Source organism: Colletotrichum costaricense (assembly GCF_030867565.1).
Source record: "Colletotrichum costaricense strain IMI 309622 chromosome Unknown Scaffold_10.1, whole genome shotgun sequence".
NCBI classification, from domain to species: domain Eukaryota; kingdom Fungi; phylum Ascomycota; class Sordariomycetes; order Glomerellales; family Glomerellaceae; genus Colletotrichum; species Colletotrichum costaricense.
The window spans coordinates 1,847,036-1,867,740 of record NW_026848239.1 but is presented as its reverse complement, the minus strand read 5'-3'; the positions used below and the strand labels follow the sequence as shown (position 1 = coordinate 1,867,740).

General features: G+C 50.5%; 8 protein-coding genes across 8 annotated transcripts; 3 read left to right on the top strand and 5 right to left on the bottom strand.

Annotated features, from left to right (window-relative positions):
- Positions 1 to 457: 457 nt before the first annotated feature.
- Positions 458 to 1,882, bottom strand: CCOS01_10251 (pectin lyase; the record flags this gene model as incomplete). Its single annotated transcript, XM_060458407.1, has 2 exons — positions 458 to 1,273; positions 1,337 to 1,882. The coding sequence occupies 2 exons, from the start codon at positions 1,880 to 1,882 to the stop codon at positions 458 to 460; spliced, it is 1,362 nt and encodes a 453-aa protein (XP_060311572.1).
- A 3,277-nt stretch (positions 1,883 to 5,159) lies between these two features.
- CCOS01_10250 (uncharacterized protein) lies at positions 5,160 to 5,354 on the bottom strand (the record flags this gene model as incomplete). Its single annotated transcript, XM_060458406.1, has 2 exons — positions 5,160 to 5,192; positions 5,250 to 5,354. The coding sequence occupies 2 exons, from the start codon at positions 5,352 to 5,354 to the stop codon at positions 5,160 to 5,162; spliced, it is 138 nt and encodes a 45-aa protein (XP_060311571.1).
- A 4,148-nt stretch (positions 5,355 to 9,502) lies between these two features.
- On the top strand, positions 9,503 to 10,564 carry CCOS01_10249 (uncharacterized protein; the record flags this gene model as incomplete). The annotated part of the gene is made up of 1 exon (XM_060458405.1): positions 9,503 to 10,564. The coding sequence occupies one exon, from the start codon at positions 9,503 to 9,505 to the stop codon at positions 10,562 to 10,564; it is 1,062 nt and encodes a 353-aa protein (XP_060311570.1).
- A 1,295-nt stretch (positions 10,565 to 11,859) lies between these two features.
- On the top strand, positions 11,860 to 12,267 carry CCOS01_10248 (uncharacterized protein; the record flags this gene model as incomplete). Its single annotated transcript, XM_060458404.1, has 2 exons — positions 11,860 to 12,025; positions 12,095 to 12,267. The coding sequence occupies 2 exons, from the start codon at positions 11,860 to 11,862 to the stop codon at positions 12,265 to 12,267; spliced, it is 339 nt and encodes a 112-aa protein (XP_060311569.1).
- A 790-nt stretch (positions 12,268 to 13,057) lies between these two features.
- CCOS01_10247 (acetyltransferase) lies at positions 13,058 to 13,822 on the top strand (the record flags this gene model as incomplete). Its single annotated transcript, XM_060458403.1, has 1 exon — positions 13,058 to 13,822. One exon carries the CDS (start codon positions 13,058 to 13,060, stop codon positions 13,820 to 13,822), a length of 765 nt encoding a protein of 254 aa, XP_060311568.1.
- Positions 13,823 to 14,060: 238 nt separating this feature from the next.
- CCOS01_10246 (uncharacterized protein) lies at positions 14,061 to 15,879 on the bottom strand (the record flags this gene model as incomplete). Its single annotated transcript, XM_060458402.1, has 4 exons — positions 14,061 to 14,516; positions 14,574 to 14,871; positions 14,930 to 15,808; positions 15,863 to 15,879. The coding sequence occupies 4 exons, from the start codon at positions 15,877 to 15,879 to the stop codon at positions 14,061 to 14,063; spliced, it is 1,650 nt and encodes a 549-aa protein (XP_060311567.1).
- Positions 15,880 to 18,393: 2,514 nt separating this feature from the next.
- CCOS01_10245 (calcineurin-like phosphoesterase) lies at positions 18,394 to 18,843 on the bottom strand (the record flags this gene model as incomplete). The annotated part of the gene is made up of 1 exon (XM_060458401.1): positions 18,394 to 18,843. One exon carries the CDS (start codon positions 18,841 to 18,843, stop codon positions 18,394 to 18,396), a length of 450 nt encoding a protein of 149 aa, XP_060311566.1.
- A 337-nt stretch (positions 18,844 to 19,180) lies between these two features.
- Positions 19,181 to 20,183, bottom strand: CCOS01_10244 (short-chain dehydrogenase; the record flags this gene model as incomplete). Its single annotated transcript, XM_060458400.1, has 3 exons — positions 19,181 to 19,398; positions 19,455 to 20,066; positions 20,120 to 20,183. The coding sequence occupies 3 exons, from the start codon at positions 20,181 to 20,183 to the stop codon at positions 19,181 to 19,183; spliced, it is 894 nt and encodes a 297-aa protein (XP_060311565.1).
- Between the last annotated feature and the right edge of the window lie 522 nt (positions 20,184 to 20,705).

The following is a 20,705-nucleotide window of genomic DNA, read 5'->3' as shown; positions in this document are numbered from 1 at the left end:
CATCCCGGGAAATCGGAACATGAGAAGCTTTGGTAATCGAGGCAATTTGACTGTTCGTCTCATAGTCAATAACGGATATTGTCCGCCGCCGCGGATCAATCTCACCTTACCCAGCCCACTAAGGCAGGCAGTTGTCAAATTACATGCGCTAGTTATACTAGCTGAAGCTCTAGAGACTCATGATCCATGCACGCATAGTGGTTTCAGTATTCACATCAAATCAGGAAATTATTCGCCTCCAAAGACGTTACCTGATGCAAAATGCTGACATTTTCTACGTGGCTCCAGGCCAAAAAAATATAGTTCAGAGGAAAAATATACATGCATGGATCCGATGAATCCGAAATGATATTACAAAAGGGTGGGTATCGCAACACAATGCCGTTACCCGTGATTATGTGCACACCTGTTCCCTCTCTTGCTTTTGGCCGTGTCTGGTTGACTTCATTCCATCGACTTAGACGCACTGGGAATACCAGTCGTTGACAAGCTGACACTTGCCAGATGCGCAGGTAGTGGCACCGGAGTAGCCCTGGCCACCGCACTGGCCGTACAGGGCAACGGATCCAGAAGTCGCAGCCTCGGAAGCCTTGGGCGCAGCAGAAGTGGATGCTACGGGAGCGGCCGAGGGAGTAGTCTCGACGGTATCAACGGTCTCGGCAGCAGCCTCAGTTGTAGCATCGGAGGAAGACGAAGCGCTGAGCTTGCCCATGCCGGCGTTGCTGGGGACGGTGGTCTTGATCGCACTACCAGCTGCGGCGCTGGCAATGGTGAGACCATCAAAGTCGCTGAAGAAAGAGGTATCGGTGTACTTGAACGCGTCGGTGGTGTCCTCGAAGACGTTGAGTTCGCACGCTCTGCCCAGCGCAGTCTTGCACTCCGCGGCGCTGGTCGCATCAGGAGCGGTGAAGAGCTTGCCCTGGTAGTCGGAGACGAGCTGGTTGACGTTGATGAAGGCGTTGCCCTCGAAAATACCGCGAGCGGTAGCCTCGCCACCCTCAATGGCGTGTCCCTTGGTGTCCTCCCAGACGTTGTTGACAGCGTGAAGCAGGGTGGAACCGCTCAGGGCGGGACCACGACCGGCGGTCATGTACACGTAGTTGTTCTTCATGGTAATCTGGTCGTCTTTACCAACCATTTCGAAAGTCCAGTAGTGGTATCCATCGCAGCCAGTGGAGTAGGTCGAGTTTCCGTTGATGAAGTTGTTGGATAGGGTGATGCGCTTGCTAGCAGTGAAGCCGAACACGTAGTGCTGGCGCCCGGGACGGGTAGTCTTGATTCAAGTCAGCTTTCAATTAAGGTACAAATACTTAGATTATGGCAGAATGTGACTTACCGTGACGTGGTCGACCCAGACAAGGTCAGCGCCGGCGAAAGAAAGAGCGTCACCACCCCAGACGTACTTGTGGTTCAGGTCGGCAATCTCAATGTTCTGGATGATGACGTTGCTACCCTGCATCCTCAAGCCCTTACCTTTGATGACGCCCTTATTACCGACACCGATGATGGTCTTGTTGGACCCGACGTCGATAGGCGTACGGGCGGCCTTGTACCAAGTGTCCGTCTCCTTGGTGGAACTGCCGCAGTCATCCTGGATGATTCTCTGGCAAGCGGCGCCGGTGCCCCAGCTGGCGCATGCTGTGCCGGTCTCCGTGCCCTCGGACTCGGTAAAGTCATACTCTTGGGAAAGAGCAATGACACGGGGCTCGTCGTCGGTGAGGTACTTTGTCAGCTCGTCAATGTCCTTGGGCGTGACGGCGGCAAGACTTCCACCACCGGTAACTCCGGCCGCGAAGCCCTCCGCCTTTCCGCTCACGGTCTGAGCGGAAGTCAAATTGGCAACGGCCGCCAAGACCGCCAAGATGGTTGTAGCCGACTTCATTGTGTCCGAAGGAGACACGGAACCCGCGGAGATTTTGGGAAGCGGGAAAAGTATATAAAGACTGAGAAGAGAAGGAAAGTAGATAATAGTGAGTTCCTGAACTCAACGAATGGACAGACTCGATTGAGACAACTCGAGACCAAAAAAGTTAAAGAGAGACTTGAGGAAAGCCCAACAGCAAGAGAAAATATGTTGAGAAACACCGAGCCTCATCGAATTCATGGGAGGCGGCAGCCTCTGATAAAGCATCGATGCCAGCCATTCCTCGTACGTGAACACGGTAAAGCCCTTTAGCTCACAAAGATGAGGAGTCTTTCTACCTGGAACAGACCACGCCTGTCACTTTAATTAAACTGACAGATCGAAAAGCTGTAAGGCGCTCCCCAGAAGCCCTTTGATTGGTTAGTTACAGTCTTGCTGCGGCGCGTGCGCCCTACGCGCCCCCCTGAATGGGACACAAAGTCTGCTCGATTGAGAGTAGTGACGTCTCCTCCACGGCCCCATATGCCAAATGCAAGTAGATATCTGCGGGACTTCCTAATTATGTTCTATTTGGGCAAGTCGTTTGTGATGCTAGCTCATGAACCTGCGCGGCCTTTCTCCGTCGCGGGAAACCTCCTCGACCCAACGCAGCTCACACTCGCAGCCGTTGGGTCCAGCAAAGTGTGTTCCACATTGCGACTATCTCAGCAAATGCGAGAAAGAAATCGGCCGGTTGATGCCGTACCAAGCCAAAGGAATGTATCGCTGAGAGAAAATACTGAGGGTAACGGCGTGAAGGGGCCGGAGACAAGAGCCACTAAACTGGAGTTTTGGCAAGGGTCACTTTCGTACTCGTATTTTCTCGTGATAGAGGAGCTTCTGTCTTGCTAGTAGCCAGCAGTGGCTTCTCCGTCGACGGTTAAGAAGCCGATGTGAACGCTGGCTTTTTGAGCATCCGTCTTGTTTGGGTTTTTTGTAGCCATATTTGGGAAGAACCTAGATTCCCGATGCTTTTCAGCCATCGCACTACTCTCAGTCATTCGGAGAGTGTACCCCGCTTGCCCCAGACTCGGTGGAACTCCTACAAACATCACTTAGCGATCTCAAATAACGTTTGATTTAGTATCAATGGTACAGAATTTCCGAGTATATCCCGTGCTGGCAGGTCGAGATCCAATATCAAGTGGGCCCCGTCAATCAGGGGCAAGAACGTAAGTAAACGGGGAGACGGGATATGTCCGAAAATCTTGCAAATTGTTCCTGCACTGTGATTAACGAGGTCAGAAGCTTTGTGTGCGCTTGACTCTAGGTATAACTGCCAGATTAGGTTTAGAAACCTCCTCACAATTTCCGCATATTAAATGCATTGCATATCAGTCAGAGTAACAAAACAAGCATGCAGCACGGTTTGATGACGTCGAGCACGAATAAGAAGTTGCTATCGTTGTTTTTTTTTTAATCAAATGATGTTGATGGAGGGTCTTGGCATGGGCGTTGAGGCGTGTTTGCGACCGTGCTTATCTATGAATCAACGTGCCTCCTTCGTCGGCGTTGGACCTATCGATAGGTTTATGGTTGCAGGCGTCTTGGTCTTTTCAGTTATGTCTCACGTTAAAGCTCTGCATGAAAACTTGACTGGCGTTTTCAGCAACCAAAAGTCAGTGAGTAGATCGATACATCGTTGTCTCGTACCGAGTTGTACGCGATATAAGGTAATCTCCACAGAGCTGTAACGCTCTTGATTGTACGAACATACGTCATGCGAGTATATAAGGCATAATTGTGACATTATCGCATGGATAGAACGCTGTCAAATCTACTAGCAGAATCAGTTGTCACAGTCTACGTAGATATTGTTCCTGAACCTGAAGATCGATTCACTCATCCAAGGTTGTCGTCGCTTCGATAGGGATGGACACCATAACATGCGACGGGAGACGTTCAGCTGCGGCCCGGCCTCGGGATGATGCGGATCCAACATCCACGTGTTGCTGTGTGTGCGGGACGGGCACCCCCGGGACTGGGCATGACCGCCATGTGGGATACCGGCGAGCAGTCGCTAGCGCGGCCCGCATGCGATGTTCCCAAACGCCCTCCGTGCTGCATCATCGCCTCTTTCTTTGTTAGTGACTCGCTGAGTTTTGGCTCGAGGGCCAGCTTGAAATTGATTCCGCGTACAGTTTCTCTCCTGAACACCAAATAAATCCAGACTCGAGAATCATAGAAACTCCTCCACGTACGTCGGACCCTATCTTTTAGATAGGTTTCCATATTGAGAAGTCAGCAAGAACAAACTCTCTCCCAGCACACATTTCTAGCCGCTGGAAGCTATTTTATCATCACCGTATTATCGCCATCACAGTCACTTCGTTATGGGGCGGTCACAAATAGCATCTCTAAGACATAATATATAGATGTTACGGACTATGAGATGCCAGTTTCACGTTTGACAAAGGTAACACAAGGGGCGGTTTGCGGGCCTTGGGAAACGGCGGTCCTGACATGCCGGTTTAGGCCCTTGCCTTATCGGGCATTCTTCAATCAGCTATCCCATTCTGAATGATGAATCAACCCCAAATTGCTTGTTCTCTCTTGGAGTCCTCAGTCTCTGAACAAGGTATCATATGGATGGTCGTAAGCTACAAGAAAATTTCAAGTACACGATTGTGGCCATAACTTGTGTCCGTCATAAGTATCCCATCCGTCTATCCATGTGTCATGTGCGAGAACTAGAAAACTCGATCCGTTGCAGGGGAGGAAGTGACGGGGCGGGCTGGCGGCCACCTCTGGTCAACCCCGACTAGGGGAGGGTCAAGTATTTGAACGGAGATTGCGTGATGGAGTTGAAGAAGCGATGATTAGGGAGGACATCTTAGATCACGGGAGCAACCCCGCCCATGTTAGTCATTCTGTTCTAAGTAGTCTTCAACGAAATCATTCCCATAGCTCTGAATCGCAAGAGTGTTGGTCTTCAGCTTGACGCCTATCACTGGCATCACTGGCTAGTCTCAAATGCCCCCATAATGTCTCAATAAGAGGCGTAGACACATCGACATGAGATCCATGACATTGCATACGTTGACGTCTATTCGGAAGGCAACGCCGATTTTGAACCCACATGGCAAGAATACTTCGTGATTGTATCTGGTACCTTCATGGCGTGGAAAATATGTTGATAGATTAACAAGTATGAGACACGTGGGTGGTCTCTGCCCAATTCCAAAACATTCCCGTGAGTGTCCCCAGAAGCTTTTCCGAGACTTTTTCGTTCAAGTATCAGCGGTTGGGTCCTCCATTATTTGCACGCCGGGTCGTCTTTGCAAGTGAGCTGTTACCCAGTTAGAGTTTTCTTATCACTTCATCTAAGCCGAGAGCGTGAACCTACGTAGCAGCAAAGCGCATAGTCTCGACCCTCCAGAGCGGGAGGAGGGGCCGCCGCGACCTGGGTAACGGCGACAAGGAGAAGGCTGACGACGGTGAGAAATTGCATGTTGAATCAGAGGATGAGTCGATGGGCGTGACTAGAGTAATTGAGTTTGTTGAAATGTTATGATGCGAGAAAATATGAGATTGGGTAGCGTGAGGCTAAGGTGCCTTTTATGCTTTCTGCTAGACCTCCCACTGTCTAGAGAATAAGGGAGTTGTAAGGATCGGGATCCAAGCCAAAAATCCCTCATCGACTTGACATCATTTGATCTGCCCAAGGCCTGGAAATTGTTGTCAAAATCTGTTCCGATAATCTTATCAGATCCATTCCTGTCGTGGCATTGGCCGATGAAAGGGCCGTTGGCCCTGGCTGTATCCATCCTTGGTACCACGATTAGAGAAACTATGGGGATAATGTGTGCCAGAGTCATTGAGCATCCGGTGGGATGAACTGGAACTAAGCTGGTGGCTGGAAGATGCTCCCACTTGCCGCCCGTGGCTGGTTGAGGTTTGACTTGGGTGTAAATGTCTAGCTTAGAGATTGACCCCACGTCCAATCTCCCTTCTACACGCCAGACAAGTCCAGCCCAAAAGTAGCCCCGAAGGTGAGTAAATTCTTCTCGTTCAGCTGGTTTCTAATACGGGAAACGTGTGGGAACTGAGGCTATCGCGATAGTTACGCGTGTACTCCGGACGCACGAAAATATCAGCACGGGCAGCATTCGCCTATGGTAGATGTTTTGGGATGTTCTCAACTCAGACGACATCAAGTTGTTCATCCAGGAAAACGTAACTTCAGGAAGAACTATTTCACACCGCTCAAATGAGTCTGAGACATCAGGCCTGAACGCCACGTTGAGAGGGAGTCAGCAAAGACCATGGCTTACTAGCTGAGATTCTGGGGTTCTGGGAACGAGAATTGATGCAAGTAGAAACATTACAGATGATCGTAGTAGCTTTCGCTTTCTCATTTTCTTTTTCTCGCTTTTCTTCTCGCGCTCTTGAGGTCCTAAGCTGAGATGACTGTAGTACAACTTCCGCAAGGCCTCACAAAGTCGGTCGAAAGAAAGTTTCACTCATCGCCACCTCCGGTCTCAATCACATCCTCATACCCGATGTCAACTCTGCATGACATAAACTCATAATTTATTCATTTGAATCATCAGCCCAACCAGCAAGAACTAGTCATCTAGCTCAACAACACGACTCGGGACTTTGCCAGTGTCGCGTACAATGACTTGACAGAACCGTCTGCGCTCATATCTAATAACACGGACAAGGATCTAATCGAACAGCACAATCTAAGAGACCGTATCCGGGCCTTCGTCGCGGACGCGGCAATGAACTCCAACGACGGCAGTAGCGCGTTGATCCAGCAGATGTGAGACTGTAACTGGTAACCGCAGCCAGATGTGTGACATAATGCCCGCAACGGCCGTATATAGCCAGTCTGCAGCGCAGAACCACCTAGATATGGATGTGGCGAAGATCTCAGTGGTGTCAAGCTTGGTGGACTGACACTAGATGAAATCATTTACCTCAGCCTCTTCATAGCAAGCAAGGGAGATTTAAGTTCGACTAAGACGAGTTCACACCACCATACGTACTTTTAGGCTGAGAAGGAAGGCGAAGGTGGGAATACTATGAAAATATCCTACGCGATTTCTCCTGTATTTCTCACCGCCCAGTACAGTATTGCTTTCGCGGATGCCCCGTGAGGGGGCCTTCGACCGGTTGCTTGAGGCTGATGATCTGCGCCTACCTTGTCCAGGAGGAGGCGGATAAGGGGGGACCGGCGATGTCACGACCCAATATTGCTACATTATAGTAGCGCAATATGACTCTGATTATGTACTATAACGAAGGCCATAGTGATGTGTGCTCGTCTTGAAAATTGTGAGTCGGTGCGGCGTGGGGTTATCGAACAAAGTTCAACAAAGTCACCGGTCCTTCGGCAATTCCTGTCGGGGAGCCTCGAAACTTGGTGCTTTCAAGACCAGGTCGATTACTCAACGATGAAAAAAGGTGTTGCAACAGGTTGCCGAGATAATTAGTCAGTGTTGCACTGCGCAAGAAACTTTCGACCGTGACTACTATCTGTGCGCCCCTGTTTCGTGTTGACTTGGTGGATCCAGAATTCCTATTATACTATTATTGTTCCTAAGGGCAACCTGACTTTATCACGATGTTGGCACATCGAAAGAAATGGTCAAATTCTCTTGGCAAAGGCGACGACAGTTTTACAATACCGTGGTCGACTTCAAGTGGACTAAGATGGTCCTAGACTAGATCCATCAATATCGACGCATATCTCGTCAGAAGTCGTCTTGTGCCCTGTACCAGGATACTTCCTGCACTTGTACCACATAGACAGATCCCACAGCTAGCTTGCCACAAGCCAGCTAAAGCATCCTCCTAAGGCTTCGGAAAGCTTCCTGGCTAGGTGAATAAGTATTATGTGCACGAGCCGAGAATTGCGATACTAAACTTGGATCCATGCGGCCCGCTGTCGCCCATTCCCATGGGCCAGAAACGCCTGTCAGCCCATCATGAAGAGTGGCAGTGTTGGACGGGGCCACTAAATGGCTTACTGTTCATCCAGAGGCTGAAACCCTTAACAAGGTTGTTCCTCGTCGTCTCCATGTTGGTGAAACAGGAGCAGCCAATCGGTTTTCGGCCATCGAACGACATGGGGCCTCGGAATGTAAGGATGGCCTTTTCTCTTTTGCCCTCCCTCCCCCGTGATTGTCATGAAGATCTCGGAGGAAAAGCACACGCTATTTGGATGTTTACAGATCAGCGTTAACGCTCATTGCTCTGGGCAGCATTTCTGTACATGCTTTCCCCCCAGACCGGCTCCGCGAGTATGAGACCAAAAATACGCTCTAAATGTGGTGCCGATAGACAGGCAAATGCGTCAAAAGAGTTGCATCCAGTCCCATTGTTCCAATCAATGTCTGAATTTTTCAAGACGCTATGCTATAACTTATCACGGGACTACCGAAAGGTGTTTGTCCTGTCAAAATAGCCAAGTCTTCGGCCTCCAAACGAGTCGAGTCGTTGAGTTCATCCGGATCGCTGCTTGCCAAGGCGACATGTTCAGGGGGTTCCAAGGACGCCGAGCTCCTTTATGCGTTGAGAAACGCCTTGAACACGACACACAGGTTTGACAAGTCGCTTAACGATGTTCACTAAGTTGAAAGCCCGCCGCCGGCGGTGAAAAACAGTCCGCATAGTGCGGGCTGTTCATGGATGCACCACCGAATTTGAAAATTTGTGATAGGGCTTAGCATCAGCCCAGTTATCATGGAGAAATGGAGTCTAGAGCTTCTATTCCATGGCAAGCAGGGAACCGGTTACAAGACCGCTTCGAGGCCTTCCTGGTCACAATAGGGGGCATACACTGCGTGGGCTAGAGGAACTCTATTTTTGCACTGACGCTACTCCGCATCTCCGCTTGATTCCATGGCAGCTGAGAGCACGTACGTCCCCTCAGTCCGACTTGAAGAGCTTCAATTCGTAAAAGGCAAAGTTTCGAGCCCAGTGCACATTTCGAAAAGAAATCCTCGTGGTAGTCGGAAATTGGTCGATTCAACTCGCCAGTGTCATCATCAACCAGAATGCCTTCAGAGTTGTATCGGAGGGCTTTTCCGCATGTGCATGGATCCTAGTTGTCAAGCATTGCCAGTGTCGATCCCTCGTCCCGCCTGGCCGGTTTCAGAAGTAAAGAATTGGATTCTACAGTCTTCTTAACATGCATGCTAAGAAGTCCACAATAACCTTGTTAATTCACTTCACGAAGCATCGAATACGGACTTGGCAGCTGAGAATAGCATCGGGCATTCGGCCTTTGTACTGCCAAAGTGTCCGCTCGGCGCCGACTACCATGGAAAAGGCTGGCCTTACTTGGCCAGGCGCAATATGGATTCAATCAAGAGGCTAAGCGAGGTGATGGATTGGCATCATCAAGATTGATATTGAGGAGTGACCATGATGACCGTACATGGAATAGGAACAGTTCCGTTAGTGTCATGATGTTATAAAAGTCTTTGCTTGTCCTCGAAAATATGTTGTTCTTCTCATCATCACCTCAATCAGATCAGTCTTCCATCGCAACAACGAGTTGTACTTCCTTCATTTTTTGGTGCTTTTTATTCACTCACTTAGGAATTTTCCTACCACTTTCACTTACACCCAATTTTTCGATTCAAAATGGCCGCTATCGGAGCAGTTGCAACCCTCGGCACCGCCATTGGCAATGTCGCTACCTTTTTGGGGCTCGTCTCATCGGGCATTGGCATCATGTCGGCCATCAACACGAAGCCCAAGGAGGTTGACTTCTACACCATCCGCATGGAAATCGGAGACAACCAAGATGCCGCGGGCAACCCTCCTTCCATCATCCTGTCCGACTTCTCCAACACCCAGATCTTTGGTGTTTTCGAAGGAAATAGTGACAAGCCCGAGGACCAATGCCGCAATAATGGTGACTTGGAACTATTCAAGGGCCTGAAGAACGCTGAGGCGCCTATTCAGAGCTTCAAGACCAACAATGGTTTCAACCTCAAGTCTCTCGATATCCAGCCTGGTGGCAATGCCATCTGCGTCTCCAACATCATTCTCAAGGGAAGTGACACCCAGGCAAGACGCGACGAGGTCTTCATCCCTGTTGGTGACTTGGGCTTCCAGTGCGGCCGCGAGTGGAACTGGGGCGCCGTCCTCAATGGTGTTCGCCAGCGCTGCATCTGGCTTGACGGTCAACCCGACGGCACCAACAAGCCCATCCAGTCCCTTCACCTCGACATGGAGAACCTTGCCGGTATCTTCAATAAGGGCAAGAACGACACACTAGCCAAGACCACCTTTGAGCAGGCTTGCAAGTACGTTACCGACAACGTGGGACAGGTCGCAAACCGCAACAGCTGCAAGGAGTCCTTCAGCAAGCGCTCTCTTTCCGGCAAGAACCAGACCATTGATACTGTTCCCTTCCTTGAGGAGATTTCTGGATTCTTCAATGGCAAGGACGAGTTGCTGACCAAGTTTGCCGGTGCTCCTTTCATCACCTCCGACAACAAGATCTGGGACTCCACCAAGAAGGCCTTCACTGACGTTTCTCCCAAGAGCGTTCCCACCAAGCGCTCCCGTCACTTTGCCCGCATGGAGGAGAAGAGGGGTCTGGCTTCTACCTTGAAGGGCGAGCGCTGCGAGTATGCTGCTAATGGGGCAGCTCCAGTGTGTAAGGTTGTCAAGGAATTCGCCGTTGGCTCTGCCTGATTTCAAACGTTCGGTTCCTTGATTGATTGGATCATTTCTTTGTTTTTTTGTTCAGCCTTGTAGATTGTTTGTTTAGATTTCTTGAATCGCACTTCGCTTTTTAGAAACGTCTGCTGAACCATTTAACGTGTGTTTGCTAATCATTTGTCAATTCACACTCTATCATGGGTCAACTCCTCTAGCTTATGACGAGTAGAAAGTGAAGTACAAGCAGACCAATCATCTATTGAAGCTACGGGACTTTGCAAGTGAGGTGAGATTAAGGTGATACTTCTCTCGGATCGAAAGGGCACTTAACTTTAAGGTGGCAGGGAAGGCAGCAGGGATGGTCCAGAAGAACTTTCAGTTCGGGTTGTGGGGTGCCTACGCCATCAAGGACCTACGGAGTACACAACATGGTATTAGTCGATCATTTGCTTGGGCAGAATTATTCTACCGAAAACACTATAGATCTGGCGCTTGATAACGATTTCCAGAACGAGCCATAGAACGTTTCAATTACCTTGGTGTCCTAGAGTCATTCTTCGCTGCAGTTGAACAACTTGCCTGCATAAGCATCAGGCAAGTCGCGTATGGACCCGACTTCTGCGTTGTCATATTGTTCGAACAGAACTCAAACCCATTCATTAAACAGACCAGAGAATCTCACGTCAGCTGAAATCAAATAGCCGAAAACGTGTATTTCCTCCATTCCCAGCTGATAAGACTGCCGATTGCGAGGGTTTCAGCGAAAGGATCAATGTTCATCGTCGCTTGCCGCTGCTGGGGGGCGAGTCAGCAGCTACCTGACAGACTCACTGTTGGCTTCACGAGGTAATGTTATACTCCTAGTTCAACTAGCAAGACAACCAATCGGGGTAGACTTCCTCTTGAAAGGTGACCTCGAATCCTGAAAGGGGAAACGGCCCCCCTGCGACATCAGACCCCATGGGGCTTAGAGCTTGGGGGTTGTTTAACTTGGCGAGGCAGGCAGCTAGACATTTGTCTTGGCACGTAAGCCGCCAATACTTCACATCGCAGCGGTCAAGACCTCAAAATTTGCCAACGTTAGGAGGCTGATTGAGAAAGAAATTACTACGGGGCATTTCCGATCAGGCAGCCATTATTTTTCTCATTGCAGAAGTTTGCTAATAGTCTGAGCTCGATCATGTTCAGAACGGCCAAGTATAAGTATGATTGTTCTGTGCTTGCATGCAATCCTCACGATCAGAAGAATCACCTCAATCAGCTTGCATCTCCTCATTAGTTAACTCGCCAATCCCAAGTTTTAAACGAAAATCATCCATCCAGTCAACATGGTCTCCCTCAAGAACGTCGTCCTCGCAACTTTCGCCGGCTCTGCACTAGCTTGCGTCGATTTCGTCGCAAGCATCAACAACTTCCAATATGCCACTATCACGCTCACAGACAATGGTCAAAAGGTTTGCAGCGTGAACGGATACGGCGACGTTAATGGCTGGCGTGAGTTATTTTCACCGCACTCTGACATGGCAACTATGCACCAATAGCTAATTGTAATCTCAAACTTAGGTCTGAACTGCCGCTCTGGATACTCAGCATACATGCGCTTCCGTGATGATGTTGTGGAGTACTCTGCGCCGCATGGCTCGTGGACATTTGCGACAAAGTGCGAGTACATGGCTGCACCTGGCGCTGGAGCTGCTGGTATCAATGTTTGCACTGCTAGAGTATTTGGCTGTTAATTTGTCAGAAAACATTTGGGAGCGCCAAAAAGAATTAGATCAATTGGATGGAAAAGCCTGAAGCTACCATGAATGCGCTAAGTGTTTATGACGAAACCAGTAGGATAATTAGTTGATGCCAAGCATCTTGAACTCTTTCTTGTTATTAAACACCATTGACTTTCTACTGTTCCGTAGGACGCTGTGAATCAAAAAGTGCTAGCTGCCTAGCGTGGGTCTCAATTCTTACCTCTAGCGGCATTCGGCCTCTGGGACATGGTCAGTCTCTTCTCGACCAGAGTCAGCCGTCTGAAATTTTACAACTTTCTCCATTCTCACTTAGCTCTTGGGCTCTGACATTTGAATCCATAAGAGCCTATGTTGTCATTCAACGTTACATTCTCATGAATTGGATCAATCGTGTCTGTTAATAAGAGTTAAGTCAGCTCGGGCACTAGCAAGAAACATGGAGTTGACGACTAAATCGGGGGTTTCGTCTCCGAGATGCGGAGTCTAGTGGGCCATACCAACTCGGGGGCATTGGATGATTCATGCGTCCAGGTTCAACTCGGGTTGTCCGTTTGTCGTGCTCAAGAGAAGAGCTTGGCAAAGGTGCTGACTTTTTCAGTTTTCAGTAAAGACACTTTGTCCACTTAACTTCGTTCCATGCAGAAATTGTAGACTCAACAACCAAACTCGAGACTCATTGGAATCTTGCGCAGTAACACCGCCTCGAAGCCCCTGCGACCCAGACTTTAGCATTTTGACCCCGCCATTTGAAGTCTTCAACCGCGATTACCCCGCAGAAACCATGGCAAGCACCACCGTCGCGGGGCAGAACTATGATGTCCGCATCGAAGTCATCTCCCAGCCCGAGGACTTTACTCAAGTCACCGAGGTCGTCCGAGACGCATTCGGTCACCAAGCTCGTGATGGTGTCTACCTGTCCATGAACCCCGGCTGGGATACGCCGGAAGGCGTGGTTCGCGGCGCCGGTCGCATGGCTAACCGCTTCAAAACCGTCAACCAGAACAACAAGGGCGACCCCAATGTCGTCTTCCTCAAGGCCACCCTTCCGGATCCCGAAAATGCCGGACAGCGCAGAATCGTAGGCATGGCAATCTGGGCACAGCAGTCCGCCATTGAAGGTCACGGCGATCAGCCACCGAAAGACTTGATCAAGGAGCTCGGGCTGGAGTCCATCTTCCCCGGCAACGAAGCCGAGCAGCGATACGCCGCAGCCTGTATGGGATCGCTGCACAAGCGACGTGAGGAGGTCATCGCAGAGAAGGCGACGGCGGCTGAGCCGGCAGTTTTGGTGCTGGACATGTGCGCCGTGGATCCCAAGTTCCAGGGTAAGGGCATCGCCAAGAAGCTGGTTCAGTGGGGTCTCGATGAGGCGAAGCGACGTGGCGGGCTTGAGCTACTCTTGGAGGCGTCAAGTATGGGTAGACACGTGTATTCCAAGCTGGGTTTCAAGCAAGAAGGTCCAGAGATCGAATATGACGTTGAAGAGCAATTCGCGTACCGAGACAGACCTTCGAATATTTTCATGAGGACTGGAGACGGCCAGTGACGTTCTGAAGGGGAAAAGGGACACAGCTTGGTATTCTAGACAATAGCTCGAACAAAAGATCTGTTCATCCTTGTAATATCTCTCAAGCTTTGAAATAGAGGTCTTTCAGAAGGGGAAAGCATACCCCCATGTGTCACCCGGCGAAGTTGCAGCCGATTCTATGACCTTACACATAGATTATGTTCAACGGTATTATTATTAAAACTATATACGCAAGCAACTATGAAACTACAATGGCCTAAACGGCGTTGGATGTAGTTTCCTGCTTGGTGTGATGTTCGGAAAAAGGTCTCTCATCGCTTGCCTTCTCAGTCGGGTTGCTGTTGTCGGTGTGAACCGATGCTCGTTGGAACTCGGACTCGTCTTTATCCTTGCGAGTGATGTAGCCTGGAGGCACCCACTTGGTGGAAGAGTAGGGCTTGACGCTTGGGTCGCTATACATTCTGTCGACGTTCTCGAGGGACAGCATTTTCGTCTCGTAGAGGAAGAACCATACGAGGAAAGCGGCGGCCAAGTTGCAACCGGCGAAAACGAAACCGTATGCGAAAGAGATACCGTTGGTCGCGAACGGTGTCAGGAACGAGATGAGGAAGTTGCCCAACCAGTTACCGGCGGTAGCGAGAGATGCCTGCTTGGCTCTAGTTCGGAGAGGGAATGTCTCTCCAATGACGCACCACGCCATAGGTCCCCAGGTCTATAAAGATACGTAGTCAGTAAGAGGAATCGTTGAAGTCGGCAGGGGGAGGCTTACGCTAGCGAAGGAAGCAATGAACATGCAGGCCGAGACGATCATGACGATGCCGCTGGTTGCGCTGGTTTCGGGAGGAAGGGCAGTGCCGACAGAGGCGAAGATTGTGAGCCAAGCAAATTGCCACAGAGCACCAATGAACATGGGCCAGCGTCTACCGTATCTCTCAACAGCATAGAGACCATAGAAAGTGCACACAACGTTGACGGCACCGAGAATGAGCTGGACCATGATCGGATCATCAATACCAGCCGACTCGAAGATTTGTGCTCCGTAGTAGAAGAAGTAGTTGATACCGGTCCTATGGTGAATGTTAGACACTGTTCTTAGACTTTGAAACTCCATGGGCCGCAACATACCACTGCTGCAGGAAATGAATGCAGATACCCAGGATCGTTCTGTAGACGGTCTTCGGGATTCCAGAGGATCCAGTGAAGCACTCAAGCCAAGTACCGTAGCCCGTTTTGGACTCCTCCTCAATGACCTTGAACATTTCCTGGAGATCCTTTTCGACGGTCTCGTTGTGCGGATCGTCCTTAAGACCACGTAGGCGCGCCATGGACATACGAGCGCCTTCCCAATCCTGACGACCTGCGAGCCATCGAGGAGATTCGGGAACGGCAAGGATTCCCAAGCCCAATGGCAGGGAGAAGCCAATACCAAGGCCGATAACGATGCGCCATGAAGCATCGGACTCCTGGATGTTGCGAACGCCGAAGTTGATCAAGTTGGAAATGAGGATGCCGAAGGTGATGAGAAGCTGGTAGGATGCGACAACAGCACCACGAATCTCGCGGGGAGAGCACTCTGACTGGAACATGGGCACACCGATAGACAAGTTGCCGACTCCCAGACCAGCGATGAAGCGACCCATCATCATGTGAACCCACGAGTTCATGGCTGTGATCTGGATAATGTTTCCAACGATAAAGATACTAACACCAAAACTCAAGCTCCTTCGTCGGCCCCACCAGTCGGCTGTGTAGGCACCTGAGAGCGCACCGATGAGAGTACCGATACTCATGAGCGACACCATTAAGGACTGGGTGATGGGAACCCATTGTGGAATACCGTCGGCGTCTGGTGCACCGGTTGCGAAGCGTCTCTTGAAGTCCGTGAACAGAAGCATAGATGAAATTTGACCGGTGTCATAACCGAACAGGAAGCCTCCTATGCTGGTGATAACACCAAGCAAAAGCGACTCGATGCCGCAGTCGGCACCATTAATGCGAATGGACCTTAACTTGGGGTTAGTGACTACCAGAGTGTACAGTGCAACGGCTCTTTCTTACTTCTTGCCCAACCCCATGTTTTCAGATGCTCTTGTACGGAATCGAGATCGAGCTTGGGTGGAATCTGGAGCAGTGTGTGAGGGAGCAGAAGCTCTTCGCTCAAGAACTCATGCAGATGTCCTAATACCTGTCCAGTGAAGGAGTAGCGGAGATAGGATGAAAGGTCGGCTCAAGCCCAGTTGTGTGGGAAAGCCAGAGAGCGTGGGAAGTGATGCTCATGTCCCTCAAGTATGCACCGTGATGGCTTTATACTGCAGCCATATCCTGCCACTTCGCAGATGTGGACGAGCCTGAGTCGGCTGACCGACTATAGTGATTGGCAACGATGCTATGACGTTGCCCCAGAGGCCGACTCGGTCCTATCCTTTCTCCATACTGGGGCGCAGACCGGCAAGGTTGACGAAGGCTCGATGGAAGGTATGGGATGACCTTGGGAAGTACTTGTTGTATCCGTACATGGACACAATCCACTTTCATCCCACGCCTTCATCTGGGGGAGACAGGAAAGGCGCCACCCACGCGACTGACTGTCGGAAGCCCCATGCATCGACAATCCGGGGTTGGAAGGGCGCCGCGCATTCCACCAAGGCAGGACTTGGTGTCTGCGAGTCGTGCGAGCTAGAGAGCTCGCAGTGCCAGCGAGTTGAAAAGCTCAGATCAAACAATAGACAAGCTGGGCAGGGCGAAAAGCACCTGTTCATGGGGCTCACTCCGTCGACAATGGTTGGGAGACTTGAGGGTGAGGCTTCAGATCGGCTGCTTGGCCCCCGTCATTGCCGACAGCGAGGCAGGGGTACGCGAACATTGGCATACGAAATCGATTTGTGAAGCCAAGACACCGGCTTATGCCGCCAAGATGAGTCCATGATGGGAGGCCAAGCTCTCAAAGCGCGACCGAGTCTCCCTAGAAACTCTGCAAGACTGCTGATTCTTCCACCTAAACGAATGTCAAAGCCTGCAATAGGCGAAGGCGGAACCGGCAACGTGAGGCCGGGTTTGCACAACGCGACGTCTTGGAATTGTATACCAGGAATAAAGAGTAATGACGATCCCCAGACCCTCACGTGCGAGTCAGACAGCGGCGCGACCGACCTGTTTCGCTTGTTCAGAAGTCTATTGTGCTGTAAGATGCAGCCGGGTCACTGGATTACTCCGAGACAGAAAGCGACGTGCCTAGACTGTGAGCGCAACGCGTCTTGTTCAACTTAACTATGGACTTCCAAGACTGCTGGCTGGGCGAATGTTGGCAGTTGGCAAAGTTGTGCTTTTTCAGTCTGGGCAGACTAACAAGTCAATGCCATCCCTGCGATGCCCCCGTGATTCAGCGCGCTGGACGCCTCTGGCATTACCTAAAGTGTTGCTTGTTGCTCCATCTTGAAAAGTTTACCATCGACAGTCAAACAACTGAAAGCATTTCGCTACAGGTTTCTTTGACCCTCATATGAATACTGAGATCGACTTGATGAGGGGAAAGCATACCTGGCAACTTTGATCTGACAGTTTGCGTCTCGTCCGCTGGACAGCTCCTGTTGGCCTTCTACAATCACACAGGTTCTAGCTTCATGGTCTGATAGCTTCACAGTACAGTTCAAAACTTCCAGTGTGTATGCTTCTCCGCCCATAATGCTGGAGCCCCCATGGGACATCCGTTATGTAGCAATACTTCCGACAGCCTCCCATCGGGGCAGCCGGGAAACTTGACCGCCATGCGCGGAGCATCGGGGCCCCAAATTGCATGCCCCATTCTCCGCAGTTTCGGGGTGGAATGTGGAGTGTAACGGTCCGATTGCGAGTGGGAACCGCCCAAGACTCTCGCTGTATTCAACGGACCGACTCGAACGTCTTTAATGGGGAAAGGAGAAATGATAAATGGAGAGCGATGTCTTGGCTTTCTTGGATTTCACACCTCTGCTACCATCTATTTCGAGTTTTCTCCATCCTTTTGCTCAATCGCTGGGACTGATTCCCCAACCACCCCCCCAGAATCATGTCCAATTCTCCATGTTTTGCACCATCTGATGACCGTCCCAAACTTTTCGATGCTTGCCTCGATGCCTCCTGTTCATCCCGCACTTCAGTCTCACCGGAGAGCCTCCGAGATCCTCCGCAAGCCTGAGTTTGGGGACAAAGGGGTAAAAGAGGGTCGTGGTACCACCGAGTCGGTGAGCTTGAGCGTGGCCTCTTCTAGAACAAGTCTCTCACAGGCTGCGGCAGCTGACCGACCATTCTCTCCACGGAATACGGACGCGAGGGTCGGGACGATTCGGAAAAGTGACCACTTTGCAGAACGGAAAACCACAATTGCGTTCCACTTGAGTCCCCTGTGAAAATTTATACTGATCAAGCGGTAGACAAACGATTTTTCATTCTCTTCTGGGCGGCTAGGGGTTGGCTACGATTGTAGGCTGCATATAGCCAACTATGGCCAACTCGAGGAGGAAACTCCTTTGGGGTTGCTATCTTCCCACAAGGCTAGGGAACCGCCTTTTCCCCAGCCGAGAGCATTGAGACCAAACTCTCAGGTTTGAGCCTCAATCCACATGAACCATGTTTCCTTCCCTGAAGCCTGGAGAGTGTTCCTGCCAGTAGCCCTTCTGGTTGGTGTAGAGTCGCTTCCCTGTCGCCTGATCCACAAAGTCGCAGTTGAAGTGTGTATGACCGAACGCCCAGACCTTGATATCAGGGCTTTTCCAACAATCTTCGTTTCGCAAGTCTGTTTGAAAGTCAGATTTAATGTCGCTTTGAGCATGACAAGGTTCAACAGCGCGGATATCTTCGGTCGGACTGTAGTGCGTGAAGATGGCAATCTTGCGTTCAGAGTCGACGGATATGGCGTTGACTCTGCTGTTCAACCAGGCTAGGTCTTGCTTGTGCAGTTGGCAATGCTCTTCGACAATCCAGCCATCGATTTCGCAGAAGTCGTTTAGGCTGTTGCTGACTGGCGTCTCTTCGATGATGGGACATTGGAGAATAGTGTGCATCCCAGTACCGTTATGTGGCTGTCGAGAATTCGGTATTCTCGCTGATACATGAAGACGAACTCGCCAACTGCGCTTTCAGGATTCTACTTCCGTTCACTTCGATTCGCTTTTCCGAATTTGCCCAACGTCTCCCACGCGTTATCCCAGCTAGAGCCATATGGCTCATGGTCGCCAAGAACATAGAAGACAACGCGAAATTGGTCCAGCAGTACGTGTCTCATCCTCACTTATTCCTATCAAGTTTGCATCCATCGATATCATATGGTATGCAGGCATTGAGCCGTAAATACCCTCAATTAGAAATCAGAATTGACCGACACCAGAAACTAGAATACCTCTAGTAGGAACTAGCCATGGCGCTCAGCCGGCCACCATCCATGACCATGATCGAACCATTCGAATAGCTGCCGGAACGACTGGCAAGGTAGAGTATTGCTCCGGTCATCTCCTCATCCCCCCCAAACCTCCTCGCAGGAATGAATTTCGTATCATCAGGAGACTCGGTCTCTGGCTTGCGGTCACCGATAAGCCCAGAAGCAATTTCTGAGGGGAATACTGGAGTTTATTAGTTTTGCAAAATTGAGATGCAGAATCAGAACGGTAGTACTCACACCCAGGGGCGATCCCGTTCACACGAATCCCATGTCTAGCCAGTTGGCTGCTGGCCTGCTTAGTGAGCTGCATTATAGCAGTCTTACTAGCCAAGTACGGGGGCGTCGAGGAGAAGTGCCGACTGAAAGCCGAAATACTGCTCGTGAAGATGACTTGGCTCTGGATGGCGATCACGTTGCTGCCTTCCTGGTCTGGCTTGCCGAAACCACCCTTGAGAGCATTCTTGTTACCGGCATCAAGAAGTTCAAGGAAGGCTGACATGGTAAAAAAGGCAGCCGTGATGTTCACATGCAAAACCTCCGTCATCTCCGTCATGGAAAAGTCATCGAAGAGAATCTTCTTCAAATCGGAAACGGAATGCGCTGGGTTAAAGCGAACAGAAGGCCCAAGAACACCTGAATTGGCGATAACGAGGTTGACATAGCCGACTTCCTTGGTGATACGGTCGACAATGGATTGGAGGTCTTCCTTTGAGGTGACATCGCACTTGTGGGGGATCAGGTTGGGATGTTCTTTGGCTGCGTCTTCAAGCACCTCAAGACGGCGCCCAAGGATGTAGACCTTGGCGGCACCTTGAGAGACTAGGGCCCTCGCCATTGTGAGGCCGATACCTAGGTGCTGTCTTAGCACTGGGTTCATCTACGTCTTGCCGGAGGATGCATACCTGTCCCGCCGCCTGTAATCACGGCGACGATGCCGTCGACTCTGAAAATCGCGTTCGAATTCATCGTTGCTTCTTCTTCTACTGCAGTCCTTGCAAGATTGTGAAAGAGCGGTCGATTTCGTTGATGCAGGTCGGGGATTGATCCCCGCGATGTTGTCGGACTTCTCCATCATATATACTCCAGCCCCCGCGCCAATGTCCGGACAACAGAGGTGGCGCCCATAAGGTGTAAGCACCTCCTGCAGCCACATCCGTGCCTTGTACTAGGTTACGGCTTGGACTTCGAGGACAAAGAATCAACGGACCGCGTCTGGATAGACATCCTTAGCCAATTGTATTCTTCGGTGATGTAGCCCACTTTGTTTCGTTAAGTCGCTCAAAGTAAGAGCTCTGATTGTTGTCTGAAATGAGCGACTTGTAAGCGACGACTTCAATATCGGCAACAGCTGGCAGGAAGGATTATGGTGATCATTGGTGGTCAGCTGGGTTTACAAATCAAACACGTTTACAAATCGGAGTGCTTTACAAATTCAATCAGTTTACAAATCGAATCTGGCTGGAGCAAGGCGGCGCTCCTCCTGCGATA